This window comes from Balaenoptera physalus (genome assembly GCF_965194825.1).
Source record: "Balaenoptera physalus genome assembly, chromosome: 20".
Taxonomy (NCBI): Eukaryota; Metazoa; Chordata; class Mammalia; order Artiodactyla; family Balaenopteridae; genus Balaenoptera; species Balaenoptera physalus.
In genome coordinates this window covers 15,371,179-15,391,984 of record NC_138901.1, presented here as the reverse complement: position 1 = coordinate 15,391,984, position 20,806 = coordinate 15,371,179, and the positions used below count along the sequence as shown (strand labels likewise).

General features: G+C 35.8%; 1 protein-coding gene and 1 pseudogene across 19 annotated transcripts in view; both read left to right on the top strand.

Moving 5' to 3' along the window:
• Positions 1-20,806, top strand: part of TANC2 (tetratricopeptide repeat, ankyrin repeat and coiled-coil containing 2) — a gene marked incomplete at its 3' end in the record, with an annotated part of 361,692 nt that overhangs the window by 191,965 nt on the left and 148,921 nt on the right. For all 18 annotated transcript variants that reach the window (XM_082443054.1, XM_082443053.1, XM_082443067.1 and 15 more), the window contains one exon: positions 13,978-14,126. In XM_082443054.1, coding sequence (XP_082299180.1) covers positions 13,978-14,126 — 149 coding nt within the window. The remainder of the gene's footprint in view (positions 1-13,977; positions 14,127-20,806) is intronic.
• LOC309650993 (large ribosomal subunit protein P1 pseudogene) lies at positions 10,260-11,349 on the top strand (annotated as a pseudogene). Its single transcript has one exon. The product of its transcript is annotated as a large ribosomal subunit protein P1 pseudogene (transcript).

The following is a 20,806-nucleotide window of genomic DNA, read 5'->3' as shown; positions in this document are numbered from 1 at the left end:
GAAAATATCTGCCAACCAGATGTGACACATTTATCCTCAAAGGTCAGGAAAAAGAAAATAAATACATGAATAAACTTAACACTATCCTTTGAGAAACTGAATATATATACAATGACCAGACCATGTATAAAAATAGAGTTCTGACACCCAATTTGCAGCAGATAGCCTAGGAACCCAACTTACTATCTACAAGTCAGACTTGTAGGAAGTAAGACTACTATCTCTAATAACCAGTCCAGGAAGCCAACAATAACCCCTGTAACTATTGGAACTAAATGACCAGGGCTTGATTTTTAACTGACAGCTTCCCTAGTATTTGCCCTCACTTCCAACTTAGGAGTAACCAGAGAAGGCTAAATACGCACACGTAACCAGTCATGTAGGGTGCTTCTAGTTAGCCCACCTTCAGCTCTTCTGTGCCAGGTGCCTCCGATCAGGGCATACCTGAAGCCTCTCCTTTTTCTCCCCACTATAAAGCTTTTCAACTCCTCTGCCTGCCTTTAAGTCTCCTCCAGGTGCAAGTGATAGTAGCTGATTCCCTTGCTATAGCAAGCTCTGAATAAATAGCCTTTACTTGTTCTTATTTGGGTGGTCTTCATTTATTTCCATACCTTTTTTTCACATAACATCATTCCCAGTGACAGAGGCAGATCTTGACATGACTTTGGAATCTGTTAATGCCTTGGTGGTATATCACTTTCCACATTAACTGATTTTGATTTAGTCATCTCATGGCACTGAAGCTATGCTGTGTGAGGTAAGCACTTTTTTAGTATACCAGTATTACAGCTCTTGTCAGACTTCTAAATTAGAATTAACTTACTCTTTCGGTTCTATACAGTACCCCTAGTTTTACAGCTCTTTTAGTAGCCTCTTTTTCTTACAACCTTACACCACCTCCATTCCCCTTACCTTTATCCCCAGCTGGAAGAACTCAGAACCAGGTTCCTGCAGTTAAGTTCGAAAGTATTGTAAGTGGCGTCTCGTCTTCCACCCCAAATTGTTTCACCTAGGAACACTAAAAAAAAGTTTCCATATATGTCAGTATTTATGGACATGCCTGAGGAATTTAGAAGGTAGTCTATGACTATCTTCCTTTCCTGTTTAAGAATCCTAATGCCAGAACTAGTTAATACCTGAGTGCCTCATCATTGTTTCTCCCAAATTTGGTGTAAAGCAAGCCTCTGATAAGCTGCCTCGATATGTCAGTGTTCTATGTGGACATGGAGATTCCCACCCCAACTCTAACTACCTTTATATTATATAAATATGTTTATATACTAGCAGAGCAATACACAAACACAGACTAATACTTGCAAGATACGTTTCCAATAACATTTATATAAATGCATTTATGTAAGTATAAAAGAAGGACAGTGAGGTCAGTATATAAAAATCAGGAGTATTTCTATATTCTAGCAAAGAACAATAGGAAAATTAAATCTAAAAGCAATTTCATTTACAATAACATCCAAAATCATGAAATATTTAGGGATAAATTTAACAAAACATGTACACTAAAAATTATAAATAAAACAATGCTGAGATAAAGATCCAAATAAATGAAGATATCATTTATGGATTAGAAGATTCAGTATTGCTAAAGTAGCAATTTTGATTTACTACAATCCCAAGAAAAAAATGTTTGTAGAAATTTATAAGATTTACATGGTTATAAATTTAGAAATTTACATGATTTTAAAATTTTTATAGGAATGCAGGTGACCTAGAGTGGCCCCAGTGCTTTTTCAAAAGAACAGCAAAGTTAAAGGACTTCCATTATTCTTCAATAAAGGTGTCAGGGAAATTCAGTGGGAAAGTGAACATCAATCCTTACATCATACCATGCACAAAAGTTAACTTAAAGTACCATAGACCTAAATGTAAGAGCTAGGAGCAAATCTTTTCAATCATAAGGTAGGCAAAGTTTTCTTGGATAGGACAAAAGAAGTGTGAGCTATAAAAGAAAAAACTTAAAAGTTGGGCTTTATCTAAATTTAAAACTTTTGTTCTTCAAAAGAGACTTTTGAGAAAAGGAAAAGGCAAGCCATAGAACAGGAAAAATATTAGCATACATATGTCTGACAGATTTGTATCCAATATAAAGAACTCCTACAAATAATAAGAAGAGAACCTAATTTTTTAAAGTACAGAAGATTTGAAGAAACAGTCACAAAAGAAGATATAAGAATGGCCAGTAAATACATGAAAAGGTGTTCGGTATCTTTAGTCATCAGAGAAATGCAAAGTGAAACCATGAGATACCTCTGTGCACCCATTGGTATGGCTAAAATCAAAATGGCTCACAATACCAAGCGTTGGCAAGGATATGGAGCAACTAGAACTCTTACACACTACTTGAGAATGTAAACTGAACAATCTCTTTGGAAACCGGCAATTTCTTACAAAGTTAAATGTTCAAACTTTATAACCCAGCCATTACACAACTTTGTATTTGTCCAAGAGAAGTTAAAATATATATCCACACAAAGACTTTTATAAGAATGTTCATAGTTTCTTCACATATAAAAGCCAAAAAACTATTGTATATGAAACAACCCAGTGTTCATCAGCAGGAAGAAAAAAAAGGTGATATAGCCATACGAAGGAATACTACTCAGCTATAAAAAGAAATGAACTGTTGAAACATGGATAGATTTCAAAAACCGAACGCAAGAAGCCAGACAAAAGAGAAAATATACTATTTAATTCCAGTTATATAAAATTATAGAAGATACACACTAAGATAACAGAGGGCAGTGGTTTCTGTTTCTGATAACAGAAAAAGTGGTTGCCTGTGGCTAGGGTTTGAGAGAGGGTTTGACTTCAAAGGGACCTAAGGAAACTTCTGGGGATGATAGAAATGTTCTATATCTCGATTTTGGTGGTAGTTTCACAGATATATGTATCTGTCAAAATTCATTGAATTGCACACTTTATTGGAATAAAATTTATTGTATGTAAATTACATCTTTAAAAAGACAAGATCAATAGGTGAGTAAGAAACAGAATAGAATCCTGGAATAAGATGACAGCTAGAAGTGAGTGGGTATGAAGGTGAGTAAGAGAATGGTTATATTGAACAGAAAATACCTGGCAAGAGAAATCACCAGGGCTTCATTTTGGTCTACTAATAAGTTATGGTTGCACTTGAATCAAATTAAGTACCTAAAAATTAAATGCTCATAATAATGCTGTGTAACAAACCACCCTAAAATTTAGAGCAACCAAAAAATAAGCAATTTTTTTTAGTCATGGATTTGCAAGTGTGGGTTGGGATGGCTCTGTCTCAGGCTGCAGGTTGGCTGAGCAGCTCTGAGGTTCAAGTTGGGCTCAGGCCTGTGGGTGTTCATTCTGGGGCCCAGGATGAAGGGGCATCCGCTGGAGAGAAGCTCTTTCTCCTGGTGGATCACCAGAGCACAAGAACACAAGCCCAACTGCTCAGGCACATTTCACGCCTCTGCTCATAACATTCCAAGGTCCAAATAAAGTCACATGGCCAAGCCAAAAACATCTTCTTTGTGTAAACTTTTAAACCTACCCAAAGAACCTCCCATATACCCACCCCACAGTATCAACAATCATTTCATGTATTTTCTCCCCCTCTTCTTCAGTTATGGCCAAGGGAACTAAGAAGTGTAGGGATATGCTTTCAGGTCAGCCTCTATGAGTGGAGATGGGCTAGTGGTGTTGCTTTGATTCCTGATCACTTGATCACTGGCAGTGACTCTCACAGTCAGGAGCTCAGTGTGGGGAGGATGTGGAAGAGCTCCATGCCGGCTTTAGCACTTACTGTGGCAAATTGCAGCCACTGCTTTTGTCGGTCACCCATTTCCAATGTTCATCAGAAAAGGAAAAATTTAGGTTGCCATTTAAGAACTAAGAAATGAAAATATAACCAGGTTTGCTTTGGCAGTCGGGCCAAGCTAATCATAGGTTTTGTAACTCTGTTGGAGAGAAAGCATGGGTTTCTTTATTTGATTAAATGTAGTACAAATTTCTGAGTCTTGAAATAGATGAGAACAAGCAGTTTATAATTAACAGATCATAAAGGAAAATGTAAACAGCCCGATGAGAAAATACTAAGAGAATGCTGAGAATTAAGAGAGTCTGTGGAACGGTTCTGTGTGTAGCCTGCCATGTTAGGAATACAGATTAGGGATTTGGATACATTAGCTAAGCCTATCCAAGAAATGAATTCATTTCTTGGCACAGTTTTAATCATTGTTTAATCCCTCTGCAGTTTGGCTACTTAGAGTAAAAAATACTTTTTGTAAATGTTGTAAAGTATAAACCATCTCTGAAAAGAAAATTGATGTCATCAAAACACAAAAATATTCTGAAATATTCAACATTTGCTTTTTTACAGCATCCTATTTCTTGCCTGCATTATATTTCTCAGAGTTTAATTTACTATGATTCAATCAAATTATTTATTTTCCATTTTTCCTCACAAGACTATAAGCTCCTTAAGGATAGGGACTGTACCCATTGTTCATAAATGTGATCTAATACCTCACACAGTGCTGGACACACAGAAAGTACTTAGTAAATATTTATTGAATTAATTCATGCTTTCTTGTATTGTCCATGGAGGTTATTCTGCTGGATCCCATTAATAAATAAAATAACCATTTAAACAATTTGTACTTAATAATCACATATTTCCTGGCAAAATAATCAGTCCAGCAGCCAGGCAGCCTGGACTTCAAAATTGACTCTCTCCCTTGCCTAACTGTGTAACCGTGGGCAAGCAAAAGCTTGAGCTATGTGTGCCTCACTTTTACTATCTGTAAGGTAAGGAAGGTGTTGTGAAGATTAAATGATTTAATACATGTAAAGCACTTTGAAAAGTACCAGACGGTAATGCCTCAATAAGTTATTGTTATTATTACTACTAGTACAACTATCAATATTATTATTCCAGAAATAAAACACTCTTTTAAAACAATACTAAATATGCTATATTACTCAGTTTTGATCTTAGAATTCTGTATTTGCATTGAACTGGTAAGTCATACAGAATTTGAATCTGAAAATTGCTCCCTCTCCTCTTTTTCCTTAACGCTACTGTTAAAAAATCAAACAAGTATGGCCTCCTGCAAAAAACCTTCTTTCCTCCTTTTCTTCCTCCATCTTTCCAGAACAAGTTTAATTTTTCTTTCTCTGTGCTCTCTACTACTTCCTTTAATTTACAAAATACTTCTTGTATATACTGGCTTCTCTCTATCCTTAGGTCATTGCTCCACTTTAAGTTAACCGATGTAAGGGGGAGTGGTCCGATAATTTTTTATTTTACACTCAATTTTTAATTATATATAGCATTAGTTTTTCATAGCTGTAGACTTCTTTCTTGGAGGAAAAAAAAGTATTGTGAATATTGTTTCATTCTCAAACCAAGTGTCCTATGTCCTTAATACATTTTCTGTAATTTTTGAAAATTAATATATAACATAATTACAGAAAGGTATACAAATAATAATTATGCGGCTCTATGAAATTTTCAGAAGTGAACACACTTGTATAACCACTACCTAAATCAAGACACAGCACATTACCAGCACCTCAGAACCTTTCCTCATGTTTCCTCTGTATGATAATCCACTCCCTATAAGCTTGACCACTGTTCTGACTGCATTATCAATGATTTCTTTTACCAGTTTTCAAACTTTATATAAATGAAGTCATTTAGTATGTACTCCTTTGAGTCTGTCTTCTTTTGTTTAGTAGTATGTTTGTGAGATTCTCTTTCATTGCTGTCGTATTTCATTGTCTGTCTACTGTTGATGGGCATTTTCAACTTTGGCTATTATGAACAATTCTATGAATGTTTGTTACATCTGTTTTGATGCCCCTACGTATACTTTTCCTTTCGGTATATACCTAGAAGTAGACTTGCTGGGTCATGGGGTTTCAGTCCCCAGTCTAAATTTTTTTCCAAATTTGATGCTACCAGTTTACATTCACATACATTGTACACATTTACATTGTACATACACCAGTACAACAGGATTTAACTGTCCTTTTACCCCATATTATCAGGTGTTTTTGGTTTGTTTCTTTTGTGTGCTGTCCTGCACTACACATACGTAGTGGTATCTCATTGTGGTTTTGATTTTCATTTCCGTACAATGTTGAACATTTTGTATAAAACAGGAGTTTTGTAAATTCCCATGTGGAATTTCTTTTGTTCATCTTTTAATCGTATTGTCTTTATTTTTCTTATTGATTTGTACGAGCTCTTTGTATATTCTAAATACAAGTCCTTTGTTGGATGTATGAATTAAAGATATTCTTCCCACTCTGTGGCTTGCCTTTTTACTGTTTTAATGGAGTCTTTGGTGAACAGAAGTTTTTCTCATTAATAAACTTACCCATCTTTTCTTTTTTGTGTTCTGTTTAAGAAATCTTTGCCTAGTCCTAGTTCATGAAGATATTCTATTAGGCTGTCTTCCAGAAAATGTATTATCTTTCATATTTGGGTCTTTTATCCACCTGGAATTGATTTTTGTGTATGGGATGAGGTAGGGACAGGTTTCATTTTTATTCATACATATTGATCTGTCACCAATGATTGAAAACACCATTTGGTTACTAAAATATTGCAATGGCATCTCTGTCCAAATAAGGTGATTATACATGTATAGATATGTTTCTGGATTCTTTATTCTGTTCTCCTGGTCATTTTATCTGTGCTTGTACCAATCATACTCTGTCTTAATTACTTTAGCATTAGATTAAACCTTGATATTAAGTAATAGCAGTCATTCTTCTTCACATTTTCTTTACTATTCCTAGACCTTTCCGTTTCCATGTGAATTTTAGATCCTTTTTTTTTAATGTTTAATAATAATTCCTATTAACTTTAATGAAAGCTTTTCAAAATTACAAAATCCATTAAAATAGTTCATCATACTAATAGCTGTAAGAGAAATAAAAACAACTAGTTTTCTTCATAGAGGCTAAAAAAGGCATTTGATAAACATTCAATAACCACTTCTGCTGTGGAAAAAAAATCCAAACATAAGAATCCTTTAGTTTTATGGTGCTGTATTCCTCATTCAGTATTCTGGGAGCAAAGCCTATTGCATAGACACACTGCTCGCAAATAGCCAAGATAAATTTCAAGAGTTTTAATCAACATAATGTATGAATGATATTTATTTTCTGTATAATAGTGTCACGGTGATTATTTTCCAACAACCTACCAGCCATCTTGTTTTGTGTATCATACTCCAAATTCATCATTATTAAAGAAGTCACAGTAGAATTCCACTCAAGAAAAGTACTGTCTTTGTTTAGGGACATACCTTAATTGGGCTTGTTTGGTTATGAAGATGACACCCTCTTCACATCACCTGGATGGTCATGGATGAGACAGAAAGATAGGTAAAATATTTGGTATGAGGATTTAAGAGGAATTTTGAGAGTTTTGAACAAATACCCTGGGCAGAGGGGAGGTAGGAAGTGATGCCCAGCAAAATGGTGAGAGACTGGAATCAAGGATGACAGTAGAGCTTAGGGGTTAAGAGCCTGAGTTCTAGATCCAGATTTCCTGGATCAGGCTACCTATTAGCTTATGAATTTGGGTAAGTTACTCATCCCTCTGTGCTTCACTTTCTTTATTCATAAAAAGGGGATATGTGCCTACCTCATAGGGTGGTTATGATCATTAAAAGAGTTAACGTATATAAAATACTTAGAAACAGTAGCTGGCATATAATTAATCCCCATATGTGCTAGCTGTTATTATAATTAATAAACAATAATCTGAAAATCTGAGATATATCATATTTTTTAGTTTCATTTAATTGTTCTGTGCCATGATATAATCCCCCACCCTTACCAAACACACTGTAACCCCAGTAAAGTCCTGTCCACACACCACCATAAGACTAAGGTTCATTGAAGACTGAAAAGATTACAGCAGGATCTAGTAGTACAGAAAACAGACCCTACACTCAGGAAAGAAATAGCCCAAAGACTAAAAATTCATTGTAAGTTAGAAATTGAAGTAATTGTAAGAATCCATGGAAGTAACAGGTTGGACACTGGTTTTCCTACTGACTGTGTATTAAGAGTTCATCCAATTTGACAGATTTTAAAGGATAAGGTGATTCTAGCTGTTGCAGGGTTTCTCAACCTCAATGCTATGTAATGACTTTCGGGGCTAGATAATCCTTTATTGTGGGGAGCTGTCTTGTGTATTGTAGGATGTTTGGCAGAGTCCCTGGCCTCTACCTACTAGATGCCAGTAGCAACACCGCTCCCTGCAGTGTGACAACCAGAAATATCCCCACTCATTGCCAAACGTTCCCTGGGGGGCAAAATTGTCACCAGTTGAGAACTGCTAAGTTATTTAAAAGAAACTTCCCTGCATAGAGTTTTTTCCTCAAGTTCCAAACATTCACAAACAGAGAACAGAATAATGCACTACTATGTAGTCATTTCCTAGCTTCAATAATTTTGACAACTTTGTTTTATCTATATCGTCTCCAATCTTTCTGTAGTAATTTCAGCAAAACCTGGTCATTATATCATCTCTCCCGTAAATACTTTAATGTATATAAAGTATATGAGCTTGTGGACTTCTTAAAAATAATAAATATTAGTATCTTTTTAAGAAACTAATATTTAGGGAAAAAAGCACTTAAGAGAAATAGAGTGATATAGTAAGACTAAGAGTAACATGAGTATAAGAGCCTAGAAGAAAAAGGAAGAGTTTGGTTTCTTTTCCCCTAGCCTCTTTCTTAAGTGAATAACATTTGGACTTTTGCAAATAATGCATGAAATGATAATATAATTATAGCCTCTTGCCTGCCATTTGTATATAGTGTAGTAGTATGTTGTGAAATTTAAAGAGGTCAGGGACTTTTACATTTTATTATAGATGTCTTCAGAATTACATTTAGCATTTTAACCTGAAACTGTTTACTTCAAATTTCATATGCTATAAATATTCTTGTTATCATAGTAGACTTTGATAAATTTTAATAATATTAAATAGTTGACTCAGTAGTTTAGAAATTCTACACACTGTGGTAATGAAATGAAAAATTCTTCATAGCAAGGGTTTAAAGGTGGAAATTTGCTTGAATGACGGATAGGGGATTTGTTTGTTTTTAATTGAAGTTTAGTTGATTTACAGTACTGTGTTAGCTTCAGGTGTACAGCATAATGATTCAGTATTTTTGCCAATTATATTCCATTATAGATTATTACAAGATAATGGGTATAATTCCCTGTGCTATATAGTATACCCTTGTTGCTCATCTACTTATATATAGTAGTTTGTATCTGTTAATCTCATACCCCTAATTTGTCCCTCCTCCTTTCCCTCTCCCCTTTGGTAACCACAGGTTTGTTTTCTATCTCTGCAACTCTGTTTCTGTTTTGTATATACATTCATTTGTATTATTTTTTAGAGTTAGGGTACTTGTTTTGAAGATGCATTTGCATGCATTTGTAACACAGCTTTTTCCTGAGACTTTATGTTAGAGTATCATAATTGGGCAGAGGTAGAGAGATAAGGAACTGTCTGTAATGTTGGACATTATAGAGGTAAAAAAGCCCCTGGGATATCTTTCTGGTCTGTGGCAGAGAAATCCATTTTTGTTGCCTCTTGCAGAGAAGTAGGGAAGGGAATATAGATCCTGTTTTTCTACTCTGACATAATTTCAATGAGAATTATTCTTTTTTTTTTTTTTTTTTTAATAGGACTTTAACGCTGGTAGAATTAGGTTTGAATACCAGTCTAGGCACTTTCTTTTTTTTTTTTTTTAATATTAATTAATTAATTTATTATTTATTTTGTCTGCGTTGGGCCTTCGTTGCTGTGCATGGGCTTTCTCTAGTTGTGGCGAGCGGGGGCTACTCTTCATTGCGGTGTGCAGGCTTCTCATTGTGGTGGCTTCTCTTGTTGCGGAGCACAGGCTCTAGGCGCGAGGGCTTCAGTAGTTGTGGCATGCGGGCTCAGTAATTGTGGCTCGCGGGCTCAGTAGTTGGGGCTCGCAGGTTCTAGAGCGCAGGCTCAGTAGTTGTGGTGCACGGGCTTAGTTACTCTGCGGCATATGGGATCTTTCCAGACCAGGGCTTGAACCCGTATCCCCTGCAGTGGCAGGCGGATTCTTAACTACTGTGCCACCAGGGAAGTCCTCAGTGAGAATTCTATATAGATTTTCCACAGATGGAGCACTTGAGTTCAATAATACTATACAAGGATACACCTGTAGTCCCTTCCTCTGACCTGCAGCTTGTGACTTTAGTAGAGAAGTTAAGATAAATGTTAAATTGAATAGTAAGAACATAAACCTCACTTTCTTGCCATTAGGAGTGATTTAATGTGTAACACGGAATATACTAAAAAATTAAGCTATTATATTTTAGCATCAAACCATACGATACTCTAGTTAATGCTTGCTATCGTGAAAGGACATATCTGACTCCAAAAAAAAAAAAGATTTTTGTAATATCCTATATAGGATATGTGCTACTGTGGATTGTTAACAGGTTAGACTGAATGCATCTGAACATAAAACAAAATCTGAAAAAATGTTGACAATGAATCAAGTTAATGTAAAGAGATATTCAGTTTAGGTAACTTAGTTCTGCATCACATTTAAAATAGATCATCTTGAGTTCCCTGGCTATTTTTTATGTCTATAAATTCCTATAAATTCTCTATTTGGAAATAAATTGAGTCCAAGGAAAAAACCTCATACTGACATTGTTCAGCATCCCTCAGTGAAAAGGTTTGAAAAAGAATAATTCCTGTAGTTGGTAACCACTGAAAAATAGCCTAAATAGAAAGAAAATTACGCTTTCCTCAGCTGCCGCTAAGGTGCTCGGTCCTTCTGAGGAAGCCAAGGCTGCGTTGGGGTGTAGGCCCTCACTTCATCTGGTGACTGCACCATGCCCGGCAGCCCCTGCCTAGCGCTCACCTGCACCATGGCCTGCGACTCGGAGCTCACCTGCATCTACTCGGCCCTCATCCTGCCCGACAATGAGGTGACAGTCACCGAGGATAAGATCAATGCCCTCATTAAAGCAGCCAGTGTAAATGTTGAACTTTTCTGGCCAGGCTTGTTTGCAAAGGCTTTGGCCAGTGTCAACATCGGGAGCCTCATCTGCAGTGTGGGGGCAGGTGGACCTGCCCCAGCATCTGGGGCTGCACCGGCAGGAGGTCCTGCCCCCTCCACCACTGCTGCCCCAGCTGAGGAGAAGAAAGTGGAAGCAAAGAAAGAAGAATCTGAAGAGTCTGATGATGACATGGGCTTTGGTCTTTTTGACTAAACCTCTTTAGTAACACATTCAGTAAAAAGCTGAGCTCTTAAAAAAGAAAAAAGAAAATTGCGTTAAAAGCTGATTGTATGGAAAGAGTGTAGCAGTCTGGAAGCACAGGATTAAAATGAATGCCAGAGATCAGGAATTTTAGGGGTCTAAATTCCAGGGCAAGAAAATGAACCTGAATGGGGTTTCTTTTTGGAGTGATGAAAGTATTCTGGAATTAGAAAGTGGTGATGGTTCCATAAACTTATGAAGAGACTAAAGCCATTGAGCTGTATACTTTAAGAGGATAGAGTTTATGGTATATGAATTATTTTGAAAAAATGACCCTGACTATGGGGGAAATGATAGCTCAGGGCTGTCTGGCATAGGATAGGAACCCAACTAGAGTGAGTAGAGCACCTGTGTGCAGGGTGGCAATGAGCAGCGGTGAGATTTGGTACATGTAGGGGGATAGATTAAATATAGTATTAAATAAGGAAAACGAGAACCAGATTTTTCACTGTTGGAGAACAGAGTTGTAACTTTGGAAAGGAAGAAATCTAGAATTAACCCTATGGTATTGAATTGGAATTGGAGCATCTTTGTGAACATTTAGAGTGTACGTTTGTATTTGGATTTACAAATAAAAGCGAATATAGAGTTGTGTGTATGTATATAAGTGTATGAGCATACTGCCTAACTCTGTCGACGGAGTGGACCTGGGGGGCAGTGACATCCTGATCGCAATGAGCATACCTGATATTCTAAATACCTTTCCCCACTAAAAAAAAAAAAAAAAAATCAACCCTTCTTGGGAAAGGGACTGATTCTAGGGCTAGGGCAGGGAAAGTACAAGATGAGCCTGGAACATCTGGTGCCAGAAAGCAAAGAAGTGCTCAGAAAATGACAGGGATATATCAGAAGGTTACAAGAGCCAAATTGAAAGGGGGCTTACATGGCCAACTTTGGGACAATTTGAGCATCAAAATAAATAATAATAGTAACAGGTTATAACTCATTGAGTACGATAAGAGTCTTTGAGTTCAGATAGGTAGGTAGATAGATAAAGGAAAAGAAACTAAACTATAGAAGAGTGATGGATTTAGAAAATATCACTATTTGGCAAGCATGATAGTAATTCTACCAAGAAACATTAATGGATGCTAAAAATAGTGGGCAAAAGTTTATTGAGAAGAGATTCAGACTGCTACTTGTACACCAGTGTTCATACTATCATTATTCATAATACCTAATAGATGGAAACAGCTCAAGTGTCCAACTTGATGGACAGATGAATAGATAAACTAAATGTGGTATGTACATAAAATGGAGAAAGTCATAAAAAGGAGTGAAATTCTGATACATGATCTAACATGGGATGAACCTTGAAAATTTGCAAAGTGAGATAAGTTAGACATAAAAGGACAAATACTGTGTGATTCCACTTATATGGGGTACCTAGAATAAGCAAATTCATAAAGACAGAAAGTAGAATAGAGGTTACTAGGGGCTAGTAAGAGGGGAGATTGGGGAGTTTTATTTAGTGGATACAGAGTTTCTCTGGGGGATGATTAAAAAGTTCTGAAAATGGAGATGGTTGCACAACATTGTGAACGTACTTAATGCCACTGAATCGTACACTTAAAAATGGTTAAAATGGCAAATTTTGTTACGTGTATTTTTATCACAAAAATTTTTTTTAATTTAAAAGTTTGTTGAAGAATGAAGAATACTTACATACTTTCAAAGTATCCCCACATTACATACTTATTAATTACAAAGAGAAAGAGTATAATTTTAGAGTGGAAATATCTGGCAAACACTACCATAACCAAGTGATCAAAGTTAACACAGCGTTGCTTTTGCAATAGTCCTGCCAAAAATGCATAACCTGAATTAAATCATGAGATAACTTCAAATTGAGGGACACTGTGCAAAATAGCTGGCCTGTAATCTTCAAAAGTGTCAAGATCATGAAAGTTTAGAAGAGACTGAGGAACTGTTTGAGATTAAGGGAGTCAAAGAGAACTAAGAACTAAGTGCATTGCTTAATCCTGAATTGGATCTTTTTGCTAGAAATGACATTACTGGATAAATATCAAAACGTAAATGGGGTCTGTGGATGAGATCATAATAATGTAAAATGTTAGGTTCCTGATTTCTCTGCTAGTACTGTGGTTATGTAAGAGAATTGCTTGTTTATAGGAAATGCATACTGTCTGGGCATGATGAGATATCATGTCTATATTTTCAAGTGGTTAAGGAAAAAAATGTCCTTTGTACTATTCTTGAAACTTTTTTGTAAGTTTGAACTGATTTTAAAATAAAAAAGGATATTTACACGAACTGTAAGAAAAATAAAAAGATAAAAGAACATGAATGAAGGTGGTGATTATGGCCAGGACTAGATCCCAACACGAGGACTTGTATTGGAAGGCCAACTGCCAAAGAAATGGGAAACTTCTCTTCAGTGAGTTACAAAAACATTTTCTCAAATTCAAGGGTTTCAAGTAAATATATTGAGGATTCTGAGTAGACTATCAATTATAATATGTAACAGTGGAAAAATCAGCTTCTAGTCAGGGACTTAGTAATTTTGCATTTAGAATGTGAAGACAAAGGAAATGACCAAACTGAATGTAAAAATAGTTGCAAAACTGGCCATTTTATTTTGATAGTTTCAGGTGTTTCAATGTCTTCCTGTTATAGGTGATGCTGAACAAGAACTTGGTCCCCCTCCATCTGTAGATGAGGCAGCAAACACACTCATGACTCGTCTGGGTTTCCTCCTTGGAGAGAAAGTCACGGAAGTTCAGCCAGGTGACCAATACAACATGGAAGTACAGGATGAAAATCAGGTAAACTGCTTCCTATCAACTTAGTGAAACATGGGATGAAACAGCCTATTATAACCAGGAAAGGAAAAATGTTGCAGGGTGTCAGTGTTCTGAGAAGAATAATCCCAAATATAGAATGCCTTTTGAGGCCTGGAGATATAACTTAATTTTCCATAATCACTGTATTTCTTCAGTTTATAGAACATCTTTTAGTTTCCTTCTTAACTTTAAAAAGCCACTTTAAGGTTTTGACTTATTTATTGAATGAATGAGGAAATAAATAAGTAAATAAGCCAACAAACAAAATAGACATATATATGAGCACTGCACCCCCAAATTACAGAATACATATTGTTTTCAGGTACACATGGATTATTTGCCAAATTGACAATATGCTGATCCATAGAACAGATCTCAACAAATGTCAAAAGATTTCAATTACTGTGGCCATAGTAGAATTAATCAATTGTAAAATAACATAGAAAATGATAGCTAAAAGATAACTTAGAAAATCAAAATCCCCAAGTGTTGGGATATTAATATACTCCTAAGTAGCCTTTAAGTCAGAAAATCACAAGAAATTGGAAAATATTTTAAATGGAAATAATAAAAAAAAATAATAAAACTTGTAGTATATAAAATATGCTTTAAAAAACTTTCGTTTTGGATACATATATTAGAAAAGCAGAAGATCTCAAAAATTAATGACCTAGATATTTATCTCAGAAAGTTAAAAATATCAGCAGTTTGAAAAAATTATTATTTCATAGACTTTTTTCTTTTGGCTGTTCCATTCTTTTCAGTTAAAATGTAGCAAAAGAAGTATTAGACTCAGATTCATTTATGCGGTCTTAATCTTTAAAATGAATGTCTGGTAGTGAACCATTTTACTCAGAAGATGACAAATTAAATTCAAATTGCGTATTCTCAGTAATGTTGGTGAAGATTCTATGTCATATGTTAGCTTCACCATAAAGTGTACAAGGATTATTTGAATATATTTGTAGATCATGTGGTTAATGCTCAGATGTTCCAGAGCTCTCTCCTCAGACTTTTCCTTTCTTTATATTCTCACTCCTAAGGTCATTGGTTTTGCTGGCTGCACATTCTGATCACGTGGGCAGTTTCTGTAAAATTCAAATACCTGGAGATTCTAATCAGATTGAAGCTCTTCCATTCTTATGTCTTTAAATACTGTCTTAACTCCTAAACTATCTCTAGCCCTGCCTTTCCCCTTAACTCTAGATCTGTATTTCTAGCTGCCTACACTGCCTTTTCTACCTATGTGTCCAAGATACATCCCAAATTTAACATGTCAAAAAACTGAACTCTTGCATTTTTCCCCAGAACCTGCTCCTTCTACTGAGTTTCCTGTCTGAATAGGTGGCATTACCTACAGGCATAAGACAAAAGCACTGGACTCATTCTTGGCTTTACTCTGTTGCACTCTACATTCACTCTTTCAGCAAATTATGTAGGCTTTGTCTTCAGAATGTGTGCTAAATCTGATCCCTTTTCATTACTTCCACTGGTGCACCTAAATCCAGGTCACTGTCATCTCTTGCCTGGGCTAGTGCAATAGCTCCTAGAATGTAAGGTTAGAAGGCTGGAACTTTTGCCTGTTCTATTTACGGCTGTATCCTCTGCACCTAGAACAATGTCTACTATTAGTAGGTGCTCAATAAATATTTGCTGTCTGAATAAATGGCCTCCTGATAGGGCTCTGCTTCCACTCTTGCCCCCTGCAGTCTGTTTACACAGAAGCCAGCGTGATCCTTGTAAAATGTGAACCTGGTCCTTTGACTTCTCTTCTCTCAATCTCCCACTGTATTCCCCCACACTTAACATTAAATCTGAAATCTTTACCATGACCAGCAAGGGGCTACCTGATCTGACCCCTCGCTGCCTCTCCTACATGATTTCCTACCCCTCTCCCTTTCACCTGCAGCTCGCCAGCAACACTGACCTTCCTGTGATTCCTCGAACACAGAAAACATTCATTTATACTGGAATGTTCTTCCCACATAACTCACTTCCTCACTTTATCCAGTGCTCTGCTCAAATGTTACCTCCTCCAAGAGGCCTCTTCCTTAATTTATCTAATAGCACCTGCCCATCACTGTATCCCCTTATCCTGGTATTTTATTTTTTTTATAGCTCTTATCATTAATTTATTACGTTATATATTTAGTTGTGGGGGGGGTTGTCTGTATATCATACAAGAATGTAAGCTTCATGGTGATAGGGATTAATTTTTTTTTTAACTAATTTATATTGTAACTGTGTCAGTATGCTGTGATCTGTGAATAAAAAATGGAAATGATATATGTTGAGGGCTGCATTTAAATTGGTCTAAATAAAACATCTATTTTACTTTTTATCTCTTTATATTAACGGCAGGTTAAAATATGACTGCTCTAATAATGACCAAGAAACATGACATTACAATCTGAGAATTTGCCAAGGACCCTGTTGTTTCTAAAAAGCTACATTTCTTGAGGTGCTAAAATTTATATTTGGTTGCTTTTGAGATGCTTCATGTCACAGCCTGTTGCAGTAATTTCTAAATAAAGTCACATGACTTGTGACTTCATTTAGAAATCAGGTAGCCCCTTCCTGGTCATGGTAAAGATTTCAGATTAGAGCGTGCCTTGTGCATTTACTGAATAAATTCGTCATAAAATAAGTAAATGAGTAGTATCATTGATTTAATGTAATTAAAGTGATATAGTATAATAGAAAAGTCACTGAACCAGGAGGTAGAAGATTTGTAGGGTTCATTTATATTTCAATTTTCAGGTAAAAAAAAATGGAAACACACTGCCAGAAAGTGATGGAATAGTATTCAAATCCAGGCAGTCTGCTTTTACAACTTATGTTCTTAATAGCTACACCATGCTGGTCCAGTATAGTATGAAATAATGACAGGATTGTTGTGAAGATCAAGTTAAATCATGAATATGAAATCACTTTGTAAGCTGTAAAATGTCATATAAACAAAAGATATATATGCAATATAATTAGTATGTAAATGTATGCAGGACCTGTATGATTTGGGGGAAATTGCTTCATAGCTTGCATACTTAGGGTAGTTTCATTTTCATATTTCTTAAATGGGGAAATAATATTTATTATGCCTCATACTTGGTTGATAAGGAGATAATGAAGTATCAATTATAACATTTAAAAAATTTTAACTATGAAACATTGAACAAATGTAAAATATTAATAATGAAGCTACATGATAGCCCTCTTGGAATATAATGTACCATGAAACTATCTTGGAACCACAAAAGAAAGTGGCTGAATTGATCATTGGAATTTCTAGTCTTAGGAAAATTATTAAGAACTAGGAGGTCATGTTCACTTAGTGACTTTCTTCTGTACTAAACAGCATACTGACAAAGATAGATCGCTTTGTTTAGGAAGACCCTATAGTAATGGTGTCCTCAGAATAGTGCTAGTAATGACAAAATCCAGCACAGGCAAGTCAGCATATATCATTTCTTTGCAAAGGACAACGTATTGAAAGTGATATTCAACTGATCACTATATTTCCTTCTCTCAGTAGTTTCGGGGCTGTTAGGATGTACCTTATAAATTCCATCATTAGATTCTTCCCTTGTGTATTTGTAGAACCTTTAAGAGATCCAATTGGGAGTTTGGGATCCTTCTGGAGACCACTAAAAGATCAATGGGAAAACCACTGAAAGGTTTTATAAGTGGAGCAGCTTAATTAGATGTCCATTTTAGCCTGCAGTATGGAGAGTAGATAATGTTGTCTTTCTGTGCCTAGAAGAGATTTCTATGTCTCATTAACTAGCCTCCTTAAATAAATATAAGGCTTGCCTTTTAATTCACAAGCCATGGACAATTTTCTGCTTTCTGAATGGCTGATCTTTAAGCTTTGCTTTTACAGTTAAAGCTTTTAAAGCATACAGTCTGTGATAAATGCTTTATTTTCCAGAAAATAACTTGTAGTAAAAAGTATGCATCATTTGAGCTTAACCTCCACATTGGCTATATTATGCATATAATACAGTTTCCTTTCTCACAGAACAGACTGAGAATCTTGTCTAAAAATGGAAATTAGTTGCTATAGAGGTAATAGATTTACACCCAAATGAAACTTTTTCAACATGGACTGACTGGAGTATAGATATATCTAATGTAAAAGACTCTAATACAGTTCTGTTACAGTACCCACATATTTCTTAAGCTGAGAATGAGGCAGTTAAAAATTGCCATGCCAAATTCTAACTAGGGAGGATTCTAATTCAGTAAGACTGGGGTGGGGTGGGTTCAGTATCTGTCAGTTTTGTAGGGGAACTTGTTTTTTACATTCCACAGGTAATTCTACTGCAAGCCCAGTTTTAAAAAAAATCATTGCTCTGGTAGACCAACATCATTTTATAGAAATAGAGGAAATTACAAAGAAATTGAAACTCCTCCCTCCTCTGGAGAAAAATTCTGTAGAAGAGAAATGGCATAGATTTGAGGGCTTATTGTGTTATTAAGAAAAATCAGTTTCTAATATTATTCATATGATTGAAAAGATTTACTTGGTTGCAGGGTTCTGAGAATGTCAGTTATGCTTGGTTGAGTTGAATGTATCTTTTATGACCTGGTTATAGCATTTAAATTAAAATCAAAACCTGGATTCAACACAGATAATTAAATATAAGAGATTGCATCTGGAAATCATTTGGGGACGAGTCAAAGAGCCTTAATATTCTCATATTCAGTGATCAACATATTTTCCAGTCAAGTTATAAAATGTAAATCTTCAGTTTTAGCAGAGAGGTTATGAATAGACTCTGTATGTAAAGAAGTTGAAATGCTTTTTTTTTAATTTAACATTTAAAGATGTCAAATTTATCATTAGTACTCCTTCAAGTAATTTTGCAACTGATCAGTTACTGTTTTGAAAAGGATAACATTTTTTTTTAACATCATTATTGGAGTATAATTGCTTTACAGTGGTGTGTTAGTTTCTGCTTTATAACAAAGTGAATCAGCTATACATATACATATATCCCCATATCTCCTTCCCTCTTGTGTCTCCCTCCCACCCTCCCTATCCCACCCCTTTAGGGGGTCACAAAGCACCAAGCTGATCTCCCTGTGCTGTGCAGCTGCTTCCCACTAGCTATCTGTTTTCCATTTGGTAGTGTATATATGTCCATGCCACTCTCTCACTTCATCCCAGTTTACCCTTCCCCCTCCCTGTGTCTTCAAGTCCATTCGCTGCGTCTGCGTCTTTATTCCTGTCCTGCCCCTAGGTTTTTCAGAACCTTTTTTTTTTTTTTTTAGATTCCATATATGTGTGTTAGCATACGGTATTTGTTTTTCTCTTTCTGACTTACTTCACTCTGTATGACAGACTCTAGGTCCATCCACCTCACTACAAATAACTCAGTTTCATTTCTATTTATGGCTGAGTAATATTCCATTGTATATATGTGCCACATCTTCTTTATCCACTCATCTGTCAATGGACACTTAGGTTGCTTCCATGTCCTGGCTATTGTAAATAGAGCTGCAATGAACATTGTGGTACATGACTCTTTCTGAATTATGGTTTCCTCAAGGTATATGCCCAGTAGTGGGATTGCTGGGTCGTATAGTAGTTCTATTTTTAGTTTTTGAAGGAACCTCCATACTATTTTCCATAGTGGCTGTATCAATTTACATTCCCACCAACAGTGCAAGAGGGTTCCCTTTTCTCCACACCCTCTCCAGCATTTATTGTTTGTAGATTTTTTGATGATGGCCATTCTGACTGGTGTGAGGTGATAACCTCATTGTAGTTTTGATTTGAATTTCTCTAATGATTAGTGATGTTGAGCATCCTTTCATGTGTTTGTTGGCAATCTGTATATCTTCTTTGGAGAGATATCTATTTAGGTCTTCTACCCATTTTTGGATTGGGTTGTTTGTTTTTTGGATGTTGAGCTGCATGAGCTGCTTGTAAATTTTGAAGATTTATCCTTTGTCAGTTGCTTCATTTGCAAATATTTTCTCCCATTCTGAGGGTTGTCTTTTCGTCTTGTTTATGGTTTCCTTTGCTGTGCAAAAGCTTTTAAGTTTCATTAGGTCCTATTTGTTTATTTTTGTTTTTATTTCCATTTCTCTAGGAGCTGGGTCAAAAAGGATCTTGCTGTGATTTATGTCATAGAGTGTTCTGCCTATGTTTTCCTCTAAGAGTTTGATAGTGTCTGGCCTTACATTTAGGTCTTTCATCCATTTTGAGTTTATTTTTGTGTATGGTGCTAGGGAGTGTTCTAATTTCATTCTTTCACATGTAGCTGTCCAGTTTTCCCAGCACCACTTATTGAAGAGGCTGTCTTTTCTCCATTGTATATTCTTGCCTCCTTTGTCAAAGATAAGGTGACCATATGTGCGTGGGTTTATCTCTGGGCTTTCTATCCTGTTCCATTGATCTATATTTCTGTTTTAGTGCCAGTACCATACTGTCTTGATGACTGTAGCTTTGTAGTATAGTCTGAAGTCCGGGAGCCTGATTCCTCCAGATCTGTTTTTCTTTCTCAAGATTGCTTTGGTTATTCGGGGTCTTTTGTGTTTCCATACAAATTGTGAAATTTTTTGTTGTAGTTCTGTGAAAAATGCCATTGGTAGTTTGATAGGGATTGCATTGAATCTGTAGATTGCTTTGGGTAGTATAGTCATTTTCACAGTGT